At 59.5% G+C, this 22,605-nt stretch overlaps 1 protein-coding gene across 1 annotated transcript in view; it reads left to right on the top strand.

Annotated features, from left to right (window-relative positions):
* The window catches only part of SFSWAP (splicing factor SWAP), a gene marked incomplete at its 5' end in the record, with an annotated part of 66,700 nt that overhangs the window by 31,217 nt on the left and 12,878 nt on the right, over positions 1–22,605 (top strand). The window contains 6 exon segments of the mRNA XM_014587407.1: positions 76–207; positions 668–761; positions 2,245–2,416; positions 10,060–10,290; positions 12,446–12,636; positions 16,849–17,114. Coding sequence (XP_014442893.1) covers positions 76–207; positions 668–761; positions 2,245–2,416; positions 10,060–10,290; positions 12,446–12,636; positions 16,849–17,114 — 1,086 coding nt within the window.

Raw genomic sequence — 22,605 nt, 5'->3', positions numbered from 1 at the left:
CCCCTTCCCGGCCCCCCCCCCGAGTGACTCCCAAGCCCCCACGAGCAGCTGAGCTCACCAGGCTCTTCCCCACAGTGCCCTTGCTCCCCTGGCCGCCATCATCCCCCCGCCCCCCGACATCCAGCCAGTGATCGACAAGCTGGCGGAATATGTGGCTAGGAACGGCCTGAAATTCGAGACCAGTGTCCGTGCCAAGAACGATCAGAGGTGAGGGCGTTTGCTACATGGTGGGACCGTGTGATATTTGGAGTTTAGCTTTTTTTTACTTAATGTTTTTCTTTCTTTTTCTCAGTTTACTTGTCTCTAGGAAAATATGTTTTATAATGATCTTGTTAGAGTTTTAAGTAAGGTTGAAGTGACCCACACGGACAGGCTGGAATTTGTGCTCCTCCAGCACCTGCCTTGGAAGTTGAGACGCAGACCTTCCTGTGTCAGACCAGAGAGCTCCCACGCCTTAGTGTGGCTGCACCAGGCCGCATCTGCCATGTGCCCAGGGCCCGGCAGGTGTCCTCATGCAGGAGCTGGGCACTGGGCGGGCGGGCCGGCTCACACTGGGCACTCGGGAGCAGCCACATGTCACAGCTGCCTCGTGTGCCCGGCGGCTGGCCATGACATGGTCCCCGCATGCACCGCTCCTTCAAGGGCATGTCGGCCGTCTCTTCTGCAGGTTCGAGTTCCTGCAGCCGTGGCACCAGTACAATGCCTACTACGAGTTCAAGAAGCAGTTCTTCGTCCAGAAGGAGGGAGGCACCAGCACACAGGCACGTCTCTGGAGCGGGAGGGTGGGGTTCACAGCAGCGCCGCTGGGCAGGTCCAGAAGTGCCCGCCGTCACTCTCAGAGGGGTGGGTGCTCGTTGGTCCTGCTCTGGCTCTGACGTCCAGCAGCCTGTTTGCTCTCCCGGGCCCCAAGGTGAAGGGAACGTCTGGGCCCCTGGGAAGTGTGCGCTCACTCTGCGTGGGCTAGCACACCCAGCCAGAGCCCTGTCTCCACACTGGTGTGTGGGGTCACTGCACCCCTCTGCTCCTGCTTACCTGTTCTGACGTCTTACTTCTCCTCTCCCTTGAGCAAGCAGGACAGGGCAGGCACCCTCAGGGCCCTCACGTCCCCACCCAACCGGCGGGTCCTTCCCCAAGCCCAGCTCATCCCTGCTGCGCCAGCGGCCTCTTGGCTCATGTGGTGCCATTTTTGGCCCGCTCCATTGTACTAGAAGCGTGTCGGACACGTGGCCTGTCCGCGTGCCTCACGACCACACTGTGTTGATGGTGTGTTTGCATACGTGACCCGTCCGTGCGCCTCACGACCGCACTGTGCTGATGGTGTGTTTGCATACGTGACCTGTCTGTGTGCCTCACGACCGCGCTGTGCTGATGGTGTTTTTGCATACGTGACCTGTCTGCGTGCCTCACGACCACACTGTGTTGATGGTGTGTTTGCATACGTGACCCGTCCGTGCGCCTCACGACCGCACTGTGCTGATGGTGTGTTTGCATATGTGGCCTGTCCGTGTGCCTCACGACCGCGCTGTGCTGATGGTGTTTGCATACGTGACCTGTCTGTGTGCCTCACGACCGCGCTGTGCTGATGGTGTGTTTGTATCGTGACCTGTCCGTGCGCCTCACGACCACACTGAGCTGATGGTGTGTTTGCATATGTGACCTGTCCGCGTGCCTCACGACCACGCTGTGCTGATGGTGTGTTTGCATACGTGACCTGTCCGCGTGCCTCACGACCGCACTGTGCTGATGGTGTGTTTGTATCATGACCTGTCCGTGCGCCCCACAACCGTGCACTGCAGTTGCGTGGGCCTGCCCTGTCTTGCTCACTTCCTGGCCACGCATGTCTCCCACTGGCAGCCGTCTCCCCTCCCTGTGGCCCTCTTGCCGGCTGTTAACTCCTATTTGAGGAGAGAGACGTAGCCCTGCTGACCGTCCGCTCGTCCGCACCTTTCCTCCGTGGCTCCAGCCGTGTGTTCTCGGTTGTCTGCCCTGAAGGGCAGATGTGGCCTCAGGCGGTGCAAAGTGCTCTGAGACACGGAGCCTTCCCGAAGGAGGTGATCCCCTCCTGTCCCTGCCCTTCCGTTGGTTCTCCGAATTGGCAAGTGTGTCCCCTCGTGCTCCTTGGGCAGTGTGTGGAAATACTGCCGTCTGGGGGAGGCGGTGGTGCGACTACGCCCGTGCAGGCCGTTCTCTGGCAAAACGACGAGACGTCCTGGTACGGTTGATAGTGACGTCCAGTCTCTCTAGACGGCGTCAGCTCCGGAAGAGGCTCCGGCAGAGTCTGCCCCTGAGAAGCTGGAGGCCCTCGGAGAGGACAGCGCGCCTGCGGACATCGCTGAGGCGGGAGGACGAGGCACCCCTGGAGGCAGGAAGGAGGCGTCGTCCAGTAAGACCCTCCCGGACGGGAAGCTCGTGAAAGGTAGGTTGGCCTCGCAGCTCCCCTGGATGCGCACAGAAGGTGTGCTGGGGGACGGGGACTAGGTCCCTCTCACTGCAGGACAGGGTGCCGTTGCAGCTTCTGGAAGTCTCTCTGATGGGACTGCTTCGCTCGGTCAGACTTTCCTGGCCTGGCACTTGGGGTCACATGAAGATCGTAAGCTGGTCTTCGGGACACATTTGTTTAACAGCCTGTTCCAAGCAATTTAATGGAGGAGTTTAGAGAGTTCCAGGTGACGCCACAGTCCCCCTGACCCCTCAAGCTATATGTCGGTGTAAGCGTCGAACCAGTGAAGGCCACAGTTTGTCAGAGCGGGTCCCTTGCTAGTGAGGAGGCCCACCTGGCAGGACAGCTGTTTGAGAATAGCCAATGTGGGAAAACGGTACACGTGGGGGCAGCGCAGACGTGTCAGCAAAGAATCGTGTGCAGAGAAGGACCGCCGCCGCCTGGTGGGGTGAGCAGGTCCCCAGTCACAGCAGGACACGGCCCCAAACAAGCCCTTCTCTCACAGAGGCGGCAGGCATCCGCACCCTGGGCTGTGGGCGTGGTCTGGAGAAAGCGGCGCTGCCAGCTTGGGTCCGCCTTCCACAGGACACCCTGAGAATCTGGCCGCGAGTGGCAGGCTTCCCGGCCTCCGGAGCGCGGGGCAGGCGTGGGCGGCCCAGAGTGGCAGCCTTCCAGGCTACAGATCAGAGGAGCAGCGTGGTCTGCCCTGGTGCCAGTGAGGACAGGGGACAGGGCTGTCTGGGCTGGGGTGAACGTGGCAGACATGGCGGTGGGGTGGGGGCAGCTCCCAAGTGAGGCGGAGTGGAGGGCTGGAGTGTGGAAGGTCTTCCTTGGCAGGGAGCTGCCCATGTTGTGGGAATGATGGTCACTCAGAGTGACCAGAATGACTCAGCTGGTGACCAGCAGGAGAGCCAACTGCTTGACGCCCACGAGGGTCTCCAGGCTGCTCACGCCAGGAGATTACCGGAGCACCGTGCTGTCAGGCCCCATGCCTCCTACAGCCTCATACTCTTGTTGGGATGACAAAAGAGATGCAGTCAGGGGCCACAAAAGCAGGACTGTACTGCAGTGGGAGTGACTGTCCAGGCATCAAGGACAAGCCAGCCCCCTGGGTGTGACTCACAGAGTTGGAGCATGCGCCTGGGGACTCACTCTCGCCACACCCCTCCAGCACCCCAGGCAGCACCCCGACAGCAGGCCACCTCCTGGGAGCTGCAGAGAAAGGCTGGGTTGCAGCCTGCCCAGGGAGCCCCCTGCCTGCATGATGGTCCAGAACCTGCAGGTGAAGTAGCTTGCCCACAGGCCTGCCTCCCTGAGGAGGGGCACAAGGGAGTCCCTGCACCTAGACAGACCTTAGAAAGGGACACCTGACCTCGGGTTTGCAGGCTCCCACGTTACAGGAGAAAATCCTTTCAGTCTCTAACTCTGCGTTCCACAAAGCTGAAAATACTAAACGCTATAGCACAGCTGTGGCCTGACATCTCGGAAGATGGCTTTGAAATCAACTCTGCAGTCTTACGGGGTGGTAAGGACACTACAGACCAGACTGCACAGAGGCGAGCTCTCGGTCTCCTCAGATCTCAAGGAAACGGTGGCGCATCTGTAGGCGGCCGGGGAAGCCGAGCAGCCGGGGGGCAGCTGGCCCACAGCACCCAGCGGGCACATGGGATGCTGGGCAGAGGCGCTTCTCCACAGCGGCGGTGGCAGCAGTCAGCGGGAGGAGGGCGTGGAGCTCAGTAGGCCGCGTCACGAGCCACACGGCTGCACCCAGGAAAGAGGTGCTGGGTACACCCACGGACAGCGGCAGGGGCGGCGAGGGGCATCATCCTGAGCGTCCACGCGGACAGAGCGGCCCACGGACAGCAGGAGGGGCGGTGAGGGGCGTCATCCTGAGCGTCCACGCGGACAGAAGCAGGGTACATGGACAGCATGGGCCAGGGAGAGTCGCGGGTGTCTTCAGATACACAGTGATAATATCCAGAACTTCCCCTTTGGATGGATTTGGAAGTCACCCAAAAAGTCCGTCAATTGCGAAGATTGTTTGAAGAAGAGATGGGAAGCCAACATAAACCTACAGGCCTGGAAGAATATGAAGACATTGGTCAGTGAAATAAACACTCTAAAACCGGGCAGTAGGCCCACAAGGGGGAGTGTCTGCATCATCAGCCACTCAGAGCGCTGGGACAGCAGAGACTCACCAAGCCCTCAGAGCCTCGCACGCCACAGACCGTGAGCACTCAGAACTGGAGGTCCAAATACTAACCCGAACGAGCTGTGATGAGCAAATGGACTGGCTCCAGCCATCCTGGATGGACAGTGCCCGATCGCCCACTGCCGCTGTCCGGCCACCTGGTGGGCACTTCCTCTCCACAGATGCCAGGGGAGCAGAGCACGTCCTGAGCTCGGAGCAAGACCCCCTCAGTGCACGGCACGGGGTTCTGCTAACAGCCCTCGTTCTGAGGAGATAGTAAGGCACGCCACTGCTGACGGCGACGATGGTTTCCCGTTAGTTCAGCATCGTGGGAAGTAGAGGGAAACAGGAAAGGGTAATATTTACGTAGTCCTGGGCTGGACCTTGAGCGATCTGAAGCCTTATTCAGAAGAGAGTCTAAGGGGACCAGCAGTTAGCGTAATGGCTATGTCGCTGGACTCCCACATAGTTGACCGTGGTTCGCGTCCTGGACCCGGTGGCTTAAATATCCACCCAGGCTTGTGTGCGTGCGTGCCCAAGATCCCGAGAGGAGAATGGAGGAGAAGGGATTGCTGCGTGACCAGCCCCCCTGGGGGGTGATTTCTCGCTTTCTGTCTCTATGTCTCTCTCTGTCTGACGAGCACACGCACCCTATAGCAAAAAACCTCTCAAAAAAAAAAAGAGAGAGTCTAAGAGGTCTACCAGGACAGGGCCCGAGAAAGTTAAAAAGACAATGTCTGGATTGTAGCCATTGGGGCTGCTCAGGGCCTGGCGGCTAAGGTGGCTGGATCCCACGTGGCCCATCTTGCAGCTCAAGTCCTGGACCCTGGGGCTTAAAAAACGCCAGGCACACGTGCCTGCATGCCCAAAGCTCCGACAGGAGGAGGGGTGAATAGGGGAGCGGGCCTGTGGAGAATGCCTCCGCCCCCCTGCCCTGTGGCTGTGACCTCACACCTGGCAGGCTGTCCCAGGGTGTGCTGACAGGAGAGGCCAGAGGGCTAGGCCTCCCTCTGCAGAGAGCTTAGCAGTCAGAGAGGATGGGGCAGTCAGAACACAGACTGCGGTGTGAGAGCTAGTTCAGAACTGACATAGAAGTTAGGTGGCCCGGAGGTAAGAGTTTCAGTACCTTCATTAACAAGATTTTGTCTTTTGTTGCTCAGATTTGTTAAAGTTAAAAAAAATACTACTACTGGGACCAGCAGTTAGCATAATGGCTATGTCGCTGGACTCCAATGTAGTCAACCGCAGTTTGAGTCCTGGACCCGGTGGCTTAAACTCACGCCAGGCATGTGTGTGTGCCCAAGATCTCTAGAGGAGAACAGAGGAGAAGGGACTGTGGTGTGGCCATCCCCTCCTGGGGGGAGGAGGTGATTTCTCACTTTCTGTCTCTCTGTCTCCCTCTGTCTTTCTGGCAAATGCACGTGCCCTATAGCGAAAACCTCTCCAAAAAAAAAAGAATACTACTACTCAGCGACAGAGAGGCTGTGGGCCATGGAAGCAGCGGGTTTGGAAGTAGGAGTGGGAACAGCCTTCTGGGAAGGCAGCCTAGCAACGAGTCAGTCTCCTACGCCTCGAAGGGCTGTGTACCAGGGTAACTGCAGCCACCGGCCACCATGGAGCGAGCAGGCAGGCACGCCCGGGGACCCAGCAGGAGTACCCCTCCTGCCGCCCACTCGCTCGCTCTCGGTTAAAGGAAAGAAAGGGACCCCAGATGGCCTGTGTAATGGTTATGTCACTGGCCCCTCATAGTTGACTGGTTCGAGTCCCAGACCCTGTGGCTTAAAACTTACACTGGGCGCATGGGCATGTGTACCCAAAATCCCAAGAGGAGAAGGGATTGTGGCATGGCCACCCCTGGGGGGGGGGGGGGCGGATTTCTCCCTTTCTGTCTCTGTCTCTCCCACAAGCACACACACCCCATAGCAAAAACTTCTCTACAGGGTGTTCGACATAGAACTTGGTTTTAAATTTAAAATAAACAGCTGGAACAGTCATGAGGGCTGTGAGTTGGCGTGTCTGTGCAGAGAAACGCCATTGCCCTGTGTGAGGCCGTCTGCACTGACTCGGTCTGGGCTGTTCACGAGAGGTGGTGAGAAGAGAAGATAGGGCCCCGTTTTCCTTTCTTGTATGCATGCATGTGCACACGTGTGCCTGGAAGTGTCAGAGATGTCCGTGTGGTTTCTTCATACCTGAGTTGCAGCTATCTTGCATTTTGTTCATTTCTGTTGTTATAATTTCCCACAGTCAATGTACAGGAACATCAAAGATCAAAGACCCTCCTGTATTTGTTAAGTTACAAGTTAGCTATAAAGGGTACCAGCAGGTGGCGTAGTGGTTACATTGCTGAACTCCCACCTAGTTGGCTGTGGCTCGAATCCCAGACCCGGTGGCTTAACCCTCAGACCAGGCATGTATGTGTGCATGCCCTAGATCCCAAGAGAGTAGAGGAGAAGGGATTACGGCATGGCCATCCTCCCGGGGGTGATTTCTCATCTTTTGTCTCTCTCTCTCTCCAGCAAGCACATACATCTTAGAGCAAAAATGTCTCTCAAAAAAAAAAAAAGAGGAGAAGCTAGCTGTAGAGCCTGACTAAAGTAAAATGCTTAGGTTGGAAGCCCAGGGGCCTTGGCGCGGTGGGAGTGTGGGAGCATGGCTGGGCCCAGGTAAGGTGCTGGCCCGCCTTCAAGACCTCCCTCGTCACACCCACTGTGTAAGGAGGGCCTGAGGTCAGCTGGGTGAGCCTGGGTGCGGGGTGGATACACACTCCGGGGCGTCTCTCTCTTTCTTCGTCATGGTCGTAATTAAAAATAAGCTCAAAAAAGGGAAGACTCATGAGGAGTGGGGCCCAGCACGGCTGCCCATGCTCTGCCGTGCCGTGCCGTACCACAGTCCGCAGGACGCGGCGGGCACAGACTGCAGTGTGCGGTGGGCTGGGCAGGTCCTGCGGAGGCCGCCTCCAGGCCCCGAGGAGTGAGAAGTGCCAGACTCGGCCCGGCCTGCTTGTCGAGGCAGGGGTGTCTGGCAGGCCTGGGCCTTGTCCATCAGATGGGAAACCTGTGCACGGCCGCGGGAAGTGCTTCCTTTGTGCTTTGTGAAGAAGACTCTAGGGGGAACCAGCAGTTAGCGTAATGGCTATGTCGCTGGATTCCCACGTAGTCGACCGCGGTTCGTGTCTCAGACCCGGTGGCTTGGAACTCACGCCGGGTGCGTGTGCATGCGTGCTCAAGATCCCAAGAAGAGAATGAAGGAGAAGGGATTGTGGCGTGGCCATCTCCCCTGGGGCATGATTTCTCGCTTTCTGTCTGTCTCTCTGTCTGTCTGGCAAGTGCACGCGCCCTATAGCGAAAAACCTCTCAAAAAAAAAGAAGGCTCTAGGCAGAAGCAGCCATCATGTGATGGGGTCCTTCTGCAAGAAAACCAAGTCCTACTCTGTGCAGGGCTGAGTCGCCTTAAGGTCAGTTTCCTCATCCGTGAAACGGGAGCATCCCATTGTCCTTGCGTGGGCATCAGAGCAGGGCGAGGGGCGGGCGTGGGCCATGCCCTTTGGCACGCCTGTCCTGTCCTCTGTGGCCCTAGCAAACAGCGCGTTTGACTGGGCAGGACCGGCGCCCCCAGAGACCTTTTTCTAGGTGCCCTCTGCTCACTCCCTAATCTGAGGGTGGCTTGGGAGTGATGGTTTTAAAACGGCTGCTATTTTCCAGTCTGGTCCTTTGAGTATTTTTGATGAACGTTTTAGGGGAAGTTTTCTCCCTTGTGAGATTTTTCTTGACGGTGTCAGTACTACTGGCAGTCGGGCTGTGGCTGAGCGTCGTCGTTCTCGTGGGCAGTGTCAGACATGGACAGGGCAGTGTGGGTGTGTAGCCCCTGTCTCCCCCGTGGCACTCCGCCCCAGCCTGGCTGTCAGGCGGCCCTGGCCTTGCAGCATCTCAGCCGCTTGACCCAACCCCCTCCTGGGAGGTGTCGCGGCAGACCTGTTACCGTGGCCGCTCACTGATATTCCTGTGTGTGTTGAGTCCTGAAGAGCGAGGGCTCCCAAGTCTGTCTGTAGTGAGATGCCGGTGCCACCTGTCCTTGCCGGACACAGCAGTCCTTGTGCCACACGCATAGATAGTCCTGGGCACTTGGGGTGTGAGCGTGCGCTGTACGAGTGTAGGAGGCAGCTATGTTCACCGCATGCTCAGCCCGAAATGGCCCCTTCTCCTCACTGGTTCTCACCCTGGGGTGTGCTCTGCAGCTCATGGCAGTCACTGGCGCAAGAGGACTGCGTGTCGCAGATCCGGGCCATGGCATGCCGCAGCACGTCACACGCGGGTTTGCAGCTGCAGTGGGGAGAGCACGGGGACCGGCCAGCAGCCCCACCTGTGCCGCTGGGAGCCGAGGCCAAGAAGGGCTGGGGGGTCGCTCCACGAGTTTACCCAGAACCCGTGTCTCGCGGTGCACTTCGGACCCCTGGTTGTAGTTCCTCGGGTGTCCTCCTGGACTCCCGGTAAACCACGGCTGGCTGTGGGCCCTTAGCCCTGACATGGTCTTTCAGTGGGTGGGGCGGGGGCATTGCTCTTCAGGCCTTTGTAGTTTGGGCTCGGTCCCATCACAGCGGGTTCGACACCAGACACAGCCTGCGCCTCGGAGTAGGTGCTCAGTGGGGTGCAGGCCAGCAAAGAAGGGGAGCTGCGGTTTGTGCTTTTTTTTTTTATAAGACTATGGATGTAGATCTTTTTTTTTCCCTTAAGAAACCTTTTTATAGTGCAATCACATCGTTCAACCAAAGCCAGCTGTGTGCTGAGCCACGAGAAAGATTTTTTTTAAAGAATTGTATTATTTGACTTTATGTTTTTAATTTGACCAGAGAGGGACAGAGTTGGGGAGGCAGGGGGAGAAAGCAAGCCACCAGGTCCAGAACTCGAACTACAGTCGGCCATGTGGGAGTCCAGCTCCCCCAACCACCACGCCACCTGCTGCCTGAGAAGAAGATTATTACTTCTGCCCAGGGACATGCGTGCCTGCCAGAGAGCGCGAGAAAGCACCCCCGTGGAGGATGGTCACGCAGCAGTCCCTTCTCTTCCATCTTCCCTTCCTAGTTGCAGTTTGGGTCGTGCACATGTGCCAGCACGTGTCTCAAGCCACCGGGTCTGGTATTCAAACCACTGTGTCAGCCATGTGGGAGCCAGCCACCTTAACTACTGTGCCACAGCCTGGCCCCAAAACAGTTTAAGAAAAATGATAAGAATTGGCCTTTAAAATTTCTGGTGCTCTCCCCGCTCCGAGCGCTCAGCATTGGCTCCTGTCAGCCCTGGCTGGCCTGCAGGTCCCCCAGGGTGAGCCAGGGCTCGGCCCTAGGACCCCGAGGGCAGCTCTCTGCCAGCCCCTTCCCCTGCCCGTTGTGCTGTGCTCCTCACCTAACTGATTGCGTCTCGCCTTTTCTCAGTAGCTTCATTCGCTCCAATAAGCTTTGCGATCAAGGCCAAAGAAAACGATTTACTTCCTCTGGAAAAAAACCGAGTCAAGCTCGACGACGACAGTGACGACGACAGGGAGGGCGGGGAAGGCCAGGAGAGCTGCAGCAGTGCCGCGGCCCCCGACCCAGCCGTCGCTGCGCCCTGTGTTGCCGTGGAAGAGAAGAGGCCTCAGCTCACCCAGGAAGAGCTCGAAGCAAAGCAAGGTTTGTCGGTAGTGTTTAAACTCCTGAGAGCAAGGGCGTGCACAGACCTGAGATGCATCTGCCAAGCCAGGGCTCCGAGCGGCGGCAGGATCTGGGCCTTGGCAGGCAGAGCCGGGGGCATTGCTCTTCAGGCCTTTGTAGTTTGGGCTCGGTCCCATCACAGCGGGTTCGACACCAGACACAGCCTGCGCCTCGGAGTAGGTGCTCAGTGGGGTGCAGGCCAGCAAAGAAGGGGAGCTGCGGTTTGTGCTTTTTTTTTTTATAAGACTATGGATGTAGATCTTTTTTTTTCCCTTAAGAAACCTTTTTATAGTGCAATCACATCGTTCAACCAAAGCCAGCTGTGTGCTGAGCCACGAGAAAGATTTTTTTTAAAGAATTGTATTATTTGACTTTATGTTTTTAATTTGACCAGAGAGGGACAGAGTTGGGGAGGCAGGGGGAGAAAGCAAGCCACCAGGTCCAGAACTCGAACTACAGTCGGCCATGTGGGAGTCCAGCTCCCCCAACCACCACGCCACCTGCTGCCTGAGAAGAAGATTATTACTTCTGCCCAGGGACATGCGTGCCTGCCAGAGAGCGCGAGAAAGCACCCCCGTGGAGGATGGTCACGCAGCAGTCCCTTCTCTTCCATCTTCCCTTCCTAGTTGCAGTTTGGGTCGTGCACATGTGCCAGCACGTGTCTCAAGCCACCGGGTCTGGTATTCAAACCACTGTGTCAGCCATGTGGGAGCCAGCCACCTTAACTACTGTGCCACAGCCTGGCCCCAAAACAGTTTAAGAAAAATGATAAGAATTGGCCTTTAAAATTTCTGGTGCTCTCCCCGCTCCGAGCGCTCAGCATTGGCTCCTGTCAGCCCTGGCTGGCCTGCAGGTCCCCCAGGGTGAGCCAGGGCTCGGCCCTAGGACCCCGAGGGCAGCTCTCTGCCAGCCCCTTCCCCTGCCCGTTGTGCTGTGCTCCTCACCTAACTGATTGCGTCTCGCCTTTTCTCAGTAGCTTCATTCGCTCCAATAAGCTTTGCGATCAAGGCCAAAGAAAACGATTTACTTCCTCTGGAAAAAAACCGAGTCAAGCTCGACGACGACAGTGACGACGACAGGGAGGGCGGGGAAGGCCAGGAGAGCTGCAGCAGTGCCGCGGCCCCCGACCCAGCCGTCGCTGCGCCCTGTGTTGCCGTGGAAGAGAAGAGGCCTCAGCTCACCCAGGAAGAGCTCGAAGCAAAGCAAGGTTTGTCGGTAGTGTTTAAACTCCTGAGAGCAAGGGCGTGCACAGACCTGAGATGCATCTGCCAAGCCAGGGCTCCGAGCGGCGGCAGGATCTGGGCCTTGGCAGGCAGAGCCGCTGGGGCTGGGGGCTGCGCCCGAGTGCCCACAGAGCTGCTCTGCGTCTGTCGGCATCAGCGGAGCCCTGGGTGTTTTCAGGCCGCCGAGCGCTCAAATGGACGTGCTTCGCGGGCAGCCCCAGGGCGAAGCACTCAGCCTGCGTTCCCAGCATGGCTTAATGCACCCCACGGGAGAGGCCCTTTGTGAGGCTGTCTCTCAGCAAGCCCATTGGACTCTTGACGGCTCTGCCTGCCAAAGTGGCTCTTCCTCACGGGTCGCCGCGTGGCCACTGCACAGCCCTGGCCTTGGCCAGCAGCATGGGGGTCTCGTAGGCTTTCTGCTCTGTCTAAAATAAACCTGTTCTGTATTGAAATCGATCAGGTGCGTTTGTTCTTCTTCTCCATCCCGGCTGGCTTCTCGGGGCCTCTCTGCGCAGAGTGAGCCGCACTGCTGAGAGCCATCGGGCAGCCCCAGGGCCTCGCCCCGGGCGCTGTAGCCGCTCTCCGAGGCAGCCATGTTTGCATGTGGTTGGCGAGCCCTGTCCTGTGTGAAAGCTCAGCGCGGTGGGCCGAGGAGCGCAGCCCTGCGCGTGTGCTCTTTCCTGTGTGACTGGGACACGCGTGTAAGGTCACTGGTGCGCAGTCCCTTCACCTGACTGAGAGCACAGTCTGCAGAAAGAGGCGCGGTGCACGGACCCTCTCCGAAGTCCGTCCGTCCCGGAATCCGTGTGTCTGTGTCGTGGTGCTATGTGACGGGGCGACACCTGAGAGTGTCGAGAGCCAGGTGAGACGCCGCCTGCTCTAAATGTCAGTCTTCTCCGTTCACTCCGAAGCAAAGCAGAAGCTGGAGGACCGCCTAGCCGCTGCTGCCCGGGAGAAGCTTGCCCAGGCGTCTAAGGAGTCCAAGGAAAAGCAGCTGCAAGCAGAGCGCAAGAGGAAGGCCGCTCTGTTCCTGCAGACCCTGAGGAACCCCCTGCCAGAAGCAGATGCTGGGAAACCTGAGGAGAGTCCCCCGAGTGCTGAGGTACGTCCCCAGAGCACGCCGGCGCATTGATGTGAACGCACGGCGCTCGGCCTGAGTGGGGCCAGCACGCCCTGCTCTCCGCTCCCCATGGACTAGGCTGTCCCCACACGTGCACGTGTGCACAGCCCCCCAAGCATTGGTAGGCCCCAGGGAATTCACCGATCCCCGGGCTGCAGGTTAGGAGTTTCCAGAGCAGACTGATGTGAGGTCTGAGGACGCCCCTGCTGCAGCGCCCATGCACTCACCAGAGAGAAACGGGGGAGAGGGAGAGCACCTTGACAGCCGTGTGGTCACACTGCGACCCCTGCCCTCCACTGCTCTGCCCCACCTGGATAGTGTGCACGCACATACCACAACCCCCTGCTCTCCCCTGCTCTGCCCACCTGGATGGGATGCACGCACATATCAGCATGTTTTTTAAGCCACTGGCGCTGGGACTCAGATCACAGTCGGCTGTGGGTTCCAGCTCCCTTAACCCCAGGCCACGGGGCCAGCCCAATGTGTGTGCTTTACCCTGAACACTGGGAAGGCAGGAGAGGGTCATGGGTGTCTGTCCCGGGGCAGAGGGCTCTCATTGGGCCCTGTGTGTGACAGGAGGGGTTCCTTCCTGGGCCCAGAGCACGTGCCGTGGCCACCCACATGCCGCACCTCGCTGTGTAAGCTGCTGCAGAGTGCCCAGGCTCTTCAGGAACCGGGGTGCTCGGAGACAGCGCTTCCCAAAGTGAGAGCAGGGCACACAGGGCCTGGTGAGCCACGAGGTGCGGCAGGCTGTCGGCCCGATGGTGGGCCAAGCACCGTGGCTGCTGCTTTCCGCCTCGCTCAGGGGACGTATGCTGTGCTGCTGGGTGGCCTGTAGGCCCATGCTCAGGAGCTGGAAAGCTGTGGCTTTGTGTCTGAGAGCAGTTACAAAGCTGTTTGAAAAATCGTTCTTGGCTTCCTCCTTCTTAGAACAGAGTAGCAGCTCCAGGAACCGCACGAGGCTCTGAGCCTAACAGGGGAGGGTGGACAACGGGACGCCGCGGCCTCACCTTCAGCAGGTGCTCACGGCAACACCTCTGGCTCTGCCTGTTACCTGGGCCATCGCAAGCCAGCCGGCCCAGCATGCCCATGAGCCAGGAGCGCTGTGCCCAGGTCTGCAGGGACAGCTCCGTGGCATGTGCAGCCGGCACTGTTCACCTGGGGCCAGCGTGCCCACAGCTGGCTCGCCCTGGCACAGACAGCCTCCTCGCTGTGTCTGCTCTAGCTCACCGTGGCCTCCCCAAGAGTCCAGGCCAGGCTTACCTGTCTGGGGTCCTCTAGATCCTCTCACATCCGCAGGAGCCTCAGAAGTACCGGCCGGCTAAGATAGGAGAGCAGCGAGGGCAGTTCCTGTGCGTCTGTCAGGCGAGGACCTACCCGAGGTGGACCAGGGCCGTATGTCCCGCCAGCTGCTGGGCCTTGGCTATGACGGTCCCAACCGTCCGCGAGGACGCTGCTCTCAGCTGAGCATTGTCAGGGACGGCGGGAAGCCCCGGCCCCATCACCCCAGCCTCCCCATAGCTCTCCATGCACACACCGCCTGCTGCCCGCCTCGCTCCAGCCAGTCACACAGACACGCAGAGCTCTCTGCCACAGTCAGGCCAGGACACGTAGCAGTTGCCATGACAGCTCAGATGCAGCGACCACGGAGGGACACTGCTGTGGCCAGGCACACCCGGCCCAGGGCAACTCAGCGTCCACAGCTGCAGCTCCGAGGTCACACGTGGAGCTAGGGAGGGAGGAAATGTAAGATGGCGGCCCTGTCCTGCAGCGGGTGCCTCCCCGCCATGCCAGCGGTCGAGAGTGCACTGAGTAAAGGGGTGGTTCCAAGGCCGCCTGACACAGGCCTGTGGGTGGGCTGCAGTCACATAACACACGAGTTAGTGGGCCTGTGTGTGGCACTGCACTCCCACCTGGTCCAATGACGGTTCAAGTCCTGCACCAGGCACAACTGCACACGCATGCCCAAATCCCAGGAGGTGGTGAGGAGCACCCTGGGGGTCTCTTACCTCCCTCCCTCTCTCTCTGGTGAGCACCTGTGCCCTATGGCAAACACCTTAAGAAAAAACAGGAGCCAGTGTCACACACAGGTCCGTTAGCCTGCAGACACCGGGGCAGGGAGGGCACCCAGGCTCCGTCACAGACACCAGGCCTCCCCTGTGTACGCCTTCACAGGGCAGGCGCGCACAGTGTGGGCCAGGCCCGGTAGCATCGGCTCTGAAAGCCCGGTGCTTCCTAGGGTGTGTGCTGTCCAGTGTGCCAGCCATAAGCCACACAGCTGGTACAAGTCCATCGAAACTGGAGGACGTTCAGAGGCCCACTCCGTAGTTACCACCCACGGTTCAGGTGCACGCGTGACCAGACCGACCACGTGGCAGCGTAGGGCAGAGGGCGGGGGTCTAGTGGGCCCGGCGCACCGTGTCAGTGTGTAGCAGTGACCGTCAGTGCTACCTGAAAGGCCACCAGTGGCTGCAAGGTCACCGGCGTAGGAAGGGCCATGGGAGGCGGGAAGGGCCCACTGGGTGCAGGCAGGGCGGCAGTAGCGGGCCCACTGTGTGCTCGGCGTCGGGAGCAGCTGTGGGAGCCCGACTGAGAGCTGCTTTATCTGGGGCCACCTCAGCCCACGTCTGCCCTTCCACAGTCCGTCTCCAGGGTCACGTCGGCCTGGCAGCAGGAGCCCCGGGGTGTGGACAGAGCACCTTGTACAGGAGCGCAGCAGGCACACGTGTCTGCCTCGGCCCAGCAGATGGCCTGCCCACGTGAGGGCGAGGCGCGGGTCTAGGCTCTGCAGTGTCCGCGGGGGCTTCAACTGGGCGCCTACCTTTGAGAAAGGAGCGCTGCCCTGGCGCCGCGGGGTGAGGGGCTCTGAGTGCGAATGCGGCCCTCAGAGGCTTTCTGGAACTGAGTCATGTCCGTCCTCCCCAAGTCGGGCCGTCGGTCGTGCAGCCCACTGCTCACTGAAGTCCACGGGCACCGGGACTCTGATGTGGAGAGCGGCTGCCAGGGGTCTGGCAGTGAGCGCCCAGTCGTACAGTGCTGGCCAGGGCTGGCCTCTGAGCACCCAGGAAGCTGAAGCTCTCTCTGCCTGTGTCTTGGTTCCATGGGCCCTGCAGACTGGCTGTGTCCAGCCCCACTGCTGTGAAGGACAGGGCCCGCGGCTGCACATGGGGCATGCAGGTCTTGGACATAGAGCTGGCTTTCGGCCTGTGTCTTAGGGTCGTGCTGTGAGGAAGTATGTGTCAGTGTCACTGGGAGACCGTTGGGTGTGGCAGGTCCCCCACACCATAGGCAGAACTGAGCGTGCACTGGACAGGCAGTGTCCGAGAGGGTCACAGAGCCCTCCGCCCGTGCCCACTGGGAAAGCCCTGGGGCTGCAGTGTCCTGCCCTCCGAGCTGCACCTAGGCCTGGGGGAGCTCTGCTCGCCTGGAGGACCCGTCGCGCGTGCGCAAGGAGGCTGAGAGGTCTGCGATGCCGCGCTAACCCGAGGGCACCCGCCCCCGCCCCAGGGCACCCGCCCCCGGCCCAGGGCAGTGAGATCACACCTTGTGTAGACCGTGCTGTTCCCCGCGTCAAGGTGGGCAAGGAAGGAAGGAAGGCGGCCACCTGCAGGGCTTCTGGGGGTCGGCCTGTGCGGCTTCCTCCCCAGGACAGCTGGGGCATCCCGGCCCACTGGAGCCCGAGGGGTTGGTTTCCCTTCACCGTGAGCAGTGGCAGGTTTACTCAGTGTTTAATGGCTGTGGTTACGACTCGCTTCGCGTGGATTGAGGACGCCCTTTCCTGGAGGCAGTGGCACAGCTGGTTCGGCCTGCTCTGTGCGGAACGGGAGGTGGCCCTTCTTGCTCCTGCTGTGGAAGGGGGTCAGCCATGCAGGCCGGTCCGCGCCTACCCCAAGCGCGTCTGACGCTGGGTATTTTCCAACACAGCGGAGTGAGATAGTCACCAGAAACCAGGAATCCGACCTTGGAGTTTTGTCCTGTCCCCACACTGCCCTGTAATGGTGACCCTCGCGCCAGCTCGTGCCCACAGCCCTGCCAGCGTCGGCAGCAGCCTCCAGTCACCCCTTGCCATGCTCCTGAGGGTGCCAGGAGATCTTCCAGAAAGTCTTGGAGGGAGGCCTCCGTCCCAGGAGGAGGGGGCAGGTGGCAGGTGGTGGGCACCTGGGTCTCTGCTGACCCTGCATGTGCTCTTTGCAGGAAACCGGTGCTGCACCCTGTCCTCTGCTGGCTGGGGGCCGGCCTCCACCCGCCCCAGAAGTTAAACTACCCGAAAGGCCTTCAAGCAGAAGCAGAGACCCGCCGAGAGAAGAGGAGAGAGAAAAGAAAAAGAAAAAGCACAAGAAGAGGTCTCGAACGAGGTCGCGCTCGCCCAGGCACCACTCGTCCTCCAAGTCCCGGTCACGGCTGCACTCGAGGGCTGAGCGCGCACTCCCCAGTGCCTACCGGACGGCGCGGCGGTCCAGGTAGGTGGCATGGCCGTGGCCCGCCTGGTGCCCAGAGTGCCTGGCACAGGCTCACGAGGGCCGCTGTGCGTGCACGCACATGCAAGGTGCAGCTCTCACAGACCCGGTACGGTCGCACATGCGAGAAGGCCCCCGGGGGTGTTTCCAGGTCTCCGTCCTCTCTTGGCTACGTGAACCTTCCGTGCTGATCTGTCTGCCTTAGTCACGTCAGGACGGGAGAGAGCCAGACAAGCCAGCCGAGGCGGGTGCTCTGCGGGCTGAGTGGGGGCGCGGGAGCCGGGCTGGGTATGCACCTGCAGCGCCAGCTGCTGGGAGGCGGAGGCCGGAGGGCTGTGGCAGCGCAGTGCCCTTTCTCCAAGCCTCCCGCCCATGTGTCACTGTTGGGCCAAAGCTTCCTCACGAGGGGCCAGTGCTGGGGAACGAGGTCCGACAAAACTGCACACGACAGCCTTTCAGGGTCACAGCGCTTAGGGCTCGGTAGCCCCGATTTCCAAAACCAGCTAGACAGTGGCTCACTGGCAGGAGGCTCAGGGAGCACAGCCAGCCCAGGGGGGCACTCTGGTCAGACCACGTTGTCCTCGGTGTCCATCAGCCCTGGCTCCCTACCCTGAACATGGGCCTCACGGCGCGATCTGGTGCTTCATTCTTACTGGACATTGGCGCTCACCCTCACGAAGGAAAACACGGGCTCCCTGGCCCTCCGCACACCCTGAGACAGTGTGCTCCGTCAGGCATGCTGGCCGTACCTCAGTCTGTCTCCCTCGTCTGCGGTGAGCTCCGACAGTCGGAGACGGACAGATGGGCCCCGCAGCCCTCCGCAGCCCTGTGGGCTCTTCGACAGTTCTACTCTCAGAATTGCCTGACTTTTCATTAAATAGGCAGCTCTGCTGGTGCGTTTTTATTTCTGAAGCTGCCCAGGGGTCTGCATTAAGTGTGAGCGCTGTTTTACATTGTCTCGTTGGAGAAGTTGCCCGTGGCATCATAATGCTGGCCATGAGTGGCATGCCCCTGACCCAGCCTTCCAGTGCCTCGTTCTAGTCCGGCTCTTCGTGGCTCCCTCTCAGAGATCCAAAAGGAGAGAGGGGCACAGTTCCTTTATCAGCCTGGTCTTGAGAACGGGTGCCTCAGGGCTACTCGTGTATCCCCTTCAGTGTAAAGTGAGCTTGGGGACCAGCAGGTGGCGTAGTGATATGTCACTGAACTCCCACAGTTGCCCACGGTTCGAGTCCCGGACCCAGCAGCTTAAACACATGCTGGGCGCGTGTGTGTGCGTGCCCAAGATCCCAAGAAGAGAATGGGAGAGAAGGCGTTGCGGCGTGGCCATCCCCTGGGGGGTGATTTCTATCTCTGTCCTATGGCAGAGAGCAGTGAGTGAGGTTTGGGTGTTGAAGTTTCAGGAGATCCCATGGATCCGGGCGCCGTGCACGGGGTCCGGGGCCCGGGGGTCTGACACTCAGGGCTGAACGCTCCACACGCTTTCTGTTGGCTAACGTGATGGAGTAAGTTACTGATACTCTTTGACGTATTTAAACAACTTTCAAATTTCAGAGTAGGTTTACATCTACACATGTGTTTGTGCCCTAACACGTTTATATTATTTACACGTATCCCGTGCTGACAAGACCAGGCGGAGTCGTACTCCCTAGTAGCTTTCAGCTGAGAGGATCGTGGAGGGAAGCGTGCCCTGGCCATCTCTGCTGTGATGACAGTCTCCCGACGAGCATACTCGGACCTGCTGCTCAAGGATGTCGTGCTGCCTGGCATGGTGGCTGAGGCAGCGGCCCCCACACGGTCAGCCGCATGGTGGAGTCCCGGTCCTGGTGGCCTGGGAAGGCCGGGAGCACGTGCCTTGCCTGCCTGTTTCCGGTCCGTGACTGATCCTGAGCTGTCCGACTGGAAACACATGCTGGGCGCGTGTGTGTGCGTGCCCAAGATCCCAAGAAGAGAATGGGAGAGAAGGCGTTGCGGCGTGGCCATCCCCTGGGGGGTGATTTCTATCTCTGTCCTATGGCAGAGAGCAGTGAGTGAGGTTTGGGTGTTGAAGTTTCAGGAGATCCCATGGATCCGGGCGCCGTGCACGGGGTCCGGGGCCCGGGGGTCTGACACTCAGGGCTGAACGCTCCACACGCTTTCTGTTGGCTAACGTGATGGAGTAAGTTACTGATACTCTTTGACGTATTTAAACAACTTTCAAATTTCAGAGTAGGTTTACATCTACACATGTGTTTGTGCCCTAACACGTTTATATTATTTACACGTATCCCGTGCTGACAAGACCAGGCGGAGTCGTACTCCCTAGTAGCTTTCAGCTGAGAGGATCGTGGAGGGAAGCGTGCCCTGGCCATCTCTGCTGTGATGACAGTCTCCCGACGAGCATACTCGGACCTGCTGCTCAAGGATGTCGTGCTGCCTGGCATGGTGGCTGAGGCAGCGGCCCCCACACGGTCAGCCGCATGGTGGAGTCCCGGTCCTGGTGGCCTGGGAAGGCCGGGAGCACGTGCCTTGCCTGCCTGTTTCCGGTCCGTGACTGATCCTGAGCTGTCCGACTGGAGGAGACATGGCAGGGTGGTCCCCGGGGTTATCAAACGCGAGCCGTGGCGCGGCAGAGCGGCACTTCCCGGGCTCGCCCAACAGGCTTTGCCTGAGAGCTGCCCTGGTGCAGCTGCTCCATCGCCCGTCCACACCCAAGTCCCACGGTGGCTCCCCAGGCCAAGGACGAGGCAGGTGCAAGACCAGCTGTCCCTGGGCTCCGCACGCTGAGGACACGTGTCGGGTCAGCGTGTCGTTAGAGAACCTACAGGGCGGCCGAGGACGCACTTCACGGGGGGTGTGGTGGGGACACAGTCTTTGTCCTTTTTTTGTTTTCATTTTTATCATGGACACATGCACTCCCTGGAGAGAAGCAGAGCAGGCCAGAGATTGAGAACGAGAAGTCACCCCCAGGAGTGGCTGGCCATGCCGTGGGCCCCTCTCCTTCAAGTTCCTCTTGGGATTTTGGGCATGCGTGCACACACGTCCGGCATGGTTTTCAAGCCACCAGGTCCAGGACGCGAACCCTGCATTCGGCCATGTGGGAGCCAGCTTCTTTAACTTGCACTCCCCTGCTGGCCTGGTCACGGGGCTTGCCTCCCTCCGTCCTCACTCGACTGGTGCTGACCACTCCCAGAGCCCAGGGGTGTAAAAGCAGCAGCTGTCGCTACAGGAAGGGTGCGCCCGCTCACAGGGCTGCAGTGCTCTCTGTCTGTGCAGGAGAGCAGGGGTGGGCTAAGCTGCCGTCTGGTGAGAAGCAGCTGTTATGAACATGGTCGCTGTCGCTGTCGTTGAGATAAAGCTCTGGGATGGTTTGAAAGCAAACCATTGTGATTGTTCTAGAGCAGATTTCCGAATTGAATGCTCCTGAGTTTTTAATTCAGACCATTTCGTCTTCTAGAAGGTTTCTGGTCACATTATACAGTTAACTTGCTAATGAGACGGAGCTCCCATTCCTTGTGCTGTGTCACGTCAGTATTAAAAGCTTAATAAAACAAAAAGCACTGATGAGGGACCAGCAGTTGGCGTAATGGCTATGTTGCTGGACTCCCATGTAGTCGACTACAGTTCGAGTCCCGGACCCGATGGCTTAAACTCACGCCAGGCGCGTGTGTGTGCGTGCCCAAGATCCCGAGAGGAGAATGGAGAAGGGATTGTGGCGTGGCCATCCCCCGGGGGTGATTTCTCGCTTTCTGTCTCTCTCTGTCTTTCTGGTGAGCGCACGCGCCTTATAGCAAAAATATTAACAGTAATGAGCCAGTGGTTTACTGCCCCAGCTCCGAGATGAGCTCCCAGGTAGCTCGAGATCGGCGGGCTCAGCACGTCCCGGCGCAGGGAGCTCACACCGACAGCCCCGCAGAGCAGCCACGTGTCTGCAGGCGTCGAGAGCCACTTTATCTTCCCTGGGTACCAAGTGTGCCGTGTGATCAGAGTGCACTGGCCTTGGTCAGGCAGTGCCCACCAGCCTGTCCATAGCCGGGCGTGTGCCTCTGGGTCTCAGACCACAGCGTCCCAGCTGCATGGGGCTAGGTCCCTGGCAGGAGACCTGGCCCGGGTGGTCTGTCTCTCTCACCCCGTCAGGGAGGTCTGCAGGGAGGGCCCAGCTGGGACACTGGGACACCTTCTTGTAGCAGGCCCACCCAAGGCTGCCCGATTCAAGACTGATTCAGGGGGGACCAGCAGGTGATGTGGTGGTTAAGGCACTGGACACTCCCACATGGCTGGTCAAGTCCCAGAACTGGCAGTGGTCTTTCTCGCCTCTCTCTCTCTCTCTCTCTCTCTCTCTCTGTGTGTGTGTGTGTGTGTGTGTGTGTGTGTCTGGTCAAACTAAAATAAATTAATGAATAAATTAAATTAAAAATAATTCTTGAAAGACTGACTCAGGTCTCTCCAGTGCACGGAGGCTGGTCTGGGGACAACAGCTTGCGTTGTTTTCAAGTTCTGCTGTGATTAGAATGATTCAGTGGAGAACTTTCTCAAACAGCGAATCAGACTGCTTCTCTTTATGTTGTGTTTGGGTGAGTTGTCATGGGAACCACAGAACGAAATGATGTGGGTTTTTTCCAGATCTTGCTTATTGCAGTCTTCCCCAAACGGGCCTTTTACTGAGTGCTCAAAGAGCCAGAACGGCCTGAGGCTGTCCCGGGGCACTCCCGCTGAGGACCTGACCTTAGCTGCGTGAGGCTCGGGTCTTCGTTGCCATGGGTGTGGGGCGCCAATGCATAGCCTGGGTCTTTGTTTCCAAGCACACGAGAAGGACGAGTAAGTAGCATTGGCTGGCTTTGCACCGTGAGCTGGAGTTGCTTGGCCTAGCCTGTCCCGAGGCTGGGCTGTTCTCAACTTCCTCCTAAGCCCGTTCTTGGGCATGCCTGCCACGAGGGGGGGGCACAGCGGGGGCTGCAGGATCCTCCTGCGTGTCCCTCCCTGTGCAGTGCCTGCCTGCTGCCGGGGCCCAGCAAGTGGCAAGGGCTGGACATGTACCCCCTTACCTGACTGGAGGAGGGCCGCTGAGCTGGGGCTCCAGAGAGATGAGTGGACAGTAGCAGGAGGGAGGGAGCGGGGTCAGCAGGCCGGGTTGGACTCGGCCCGGAGGGTATCTGGGCCTGCCTACACTGAGAGCAGCTCTGCACCCCTGCTTCAGTACACACACCGCGTGCAGACTTCAGCCATGGGGCGGTGCGTGTGCAGTGAAGGGTGACGGCCCTCAGCCCGGTGTTCTGCACCAGTGCTGTGGCAGGACTGGGGCCTCTGGTGGCTGGCGCAGAGGCGGGTCCTGGGCCGGGGGCTCAGACACGCTGCCCGGAAGCCGAGCTGAACCTCATCTCATCTGCCCAGGTCCCGCTCCCGGTCCCCTCGGAGGAGAGCTCACTCCCCGGAACGACGGCGGGAAGAAAGGAGCGTCCCCACCGCCTACCGGATGAGCAGCAGCCCTGGGGCCAGCCGGAGACGGGCACGCTCCAGG

Source organism: Tupaia chinensis, unplaced genomic scaffold (genome assembly GCF_000334495.1).
Source record: "Tupaia chinensis unplaced genomic scaffold, TupChi_1.0 Scaffold000211_1, whole genome shotgun sequence".
NCBI lineage: Eukaryota > Metazoa > Chordata > Mammalia > Scandentia > Tupaiidae > Tupaia > Tupaia belangeri.
The sequence above is the reverse complement of the archived record's forward strand: the minus strand, read 5'-3'. Positions and strand labels throughout refer to the sequence as shown.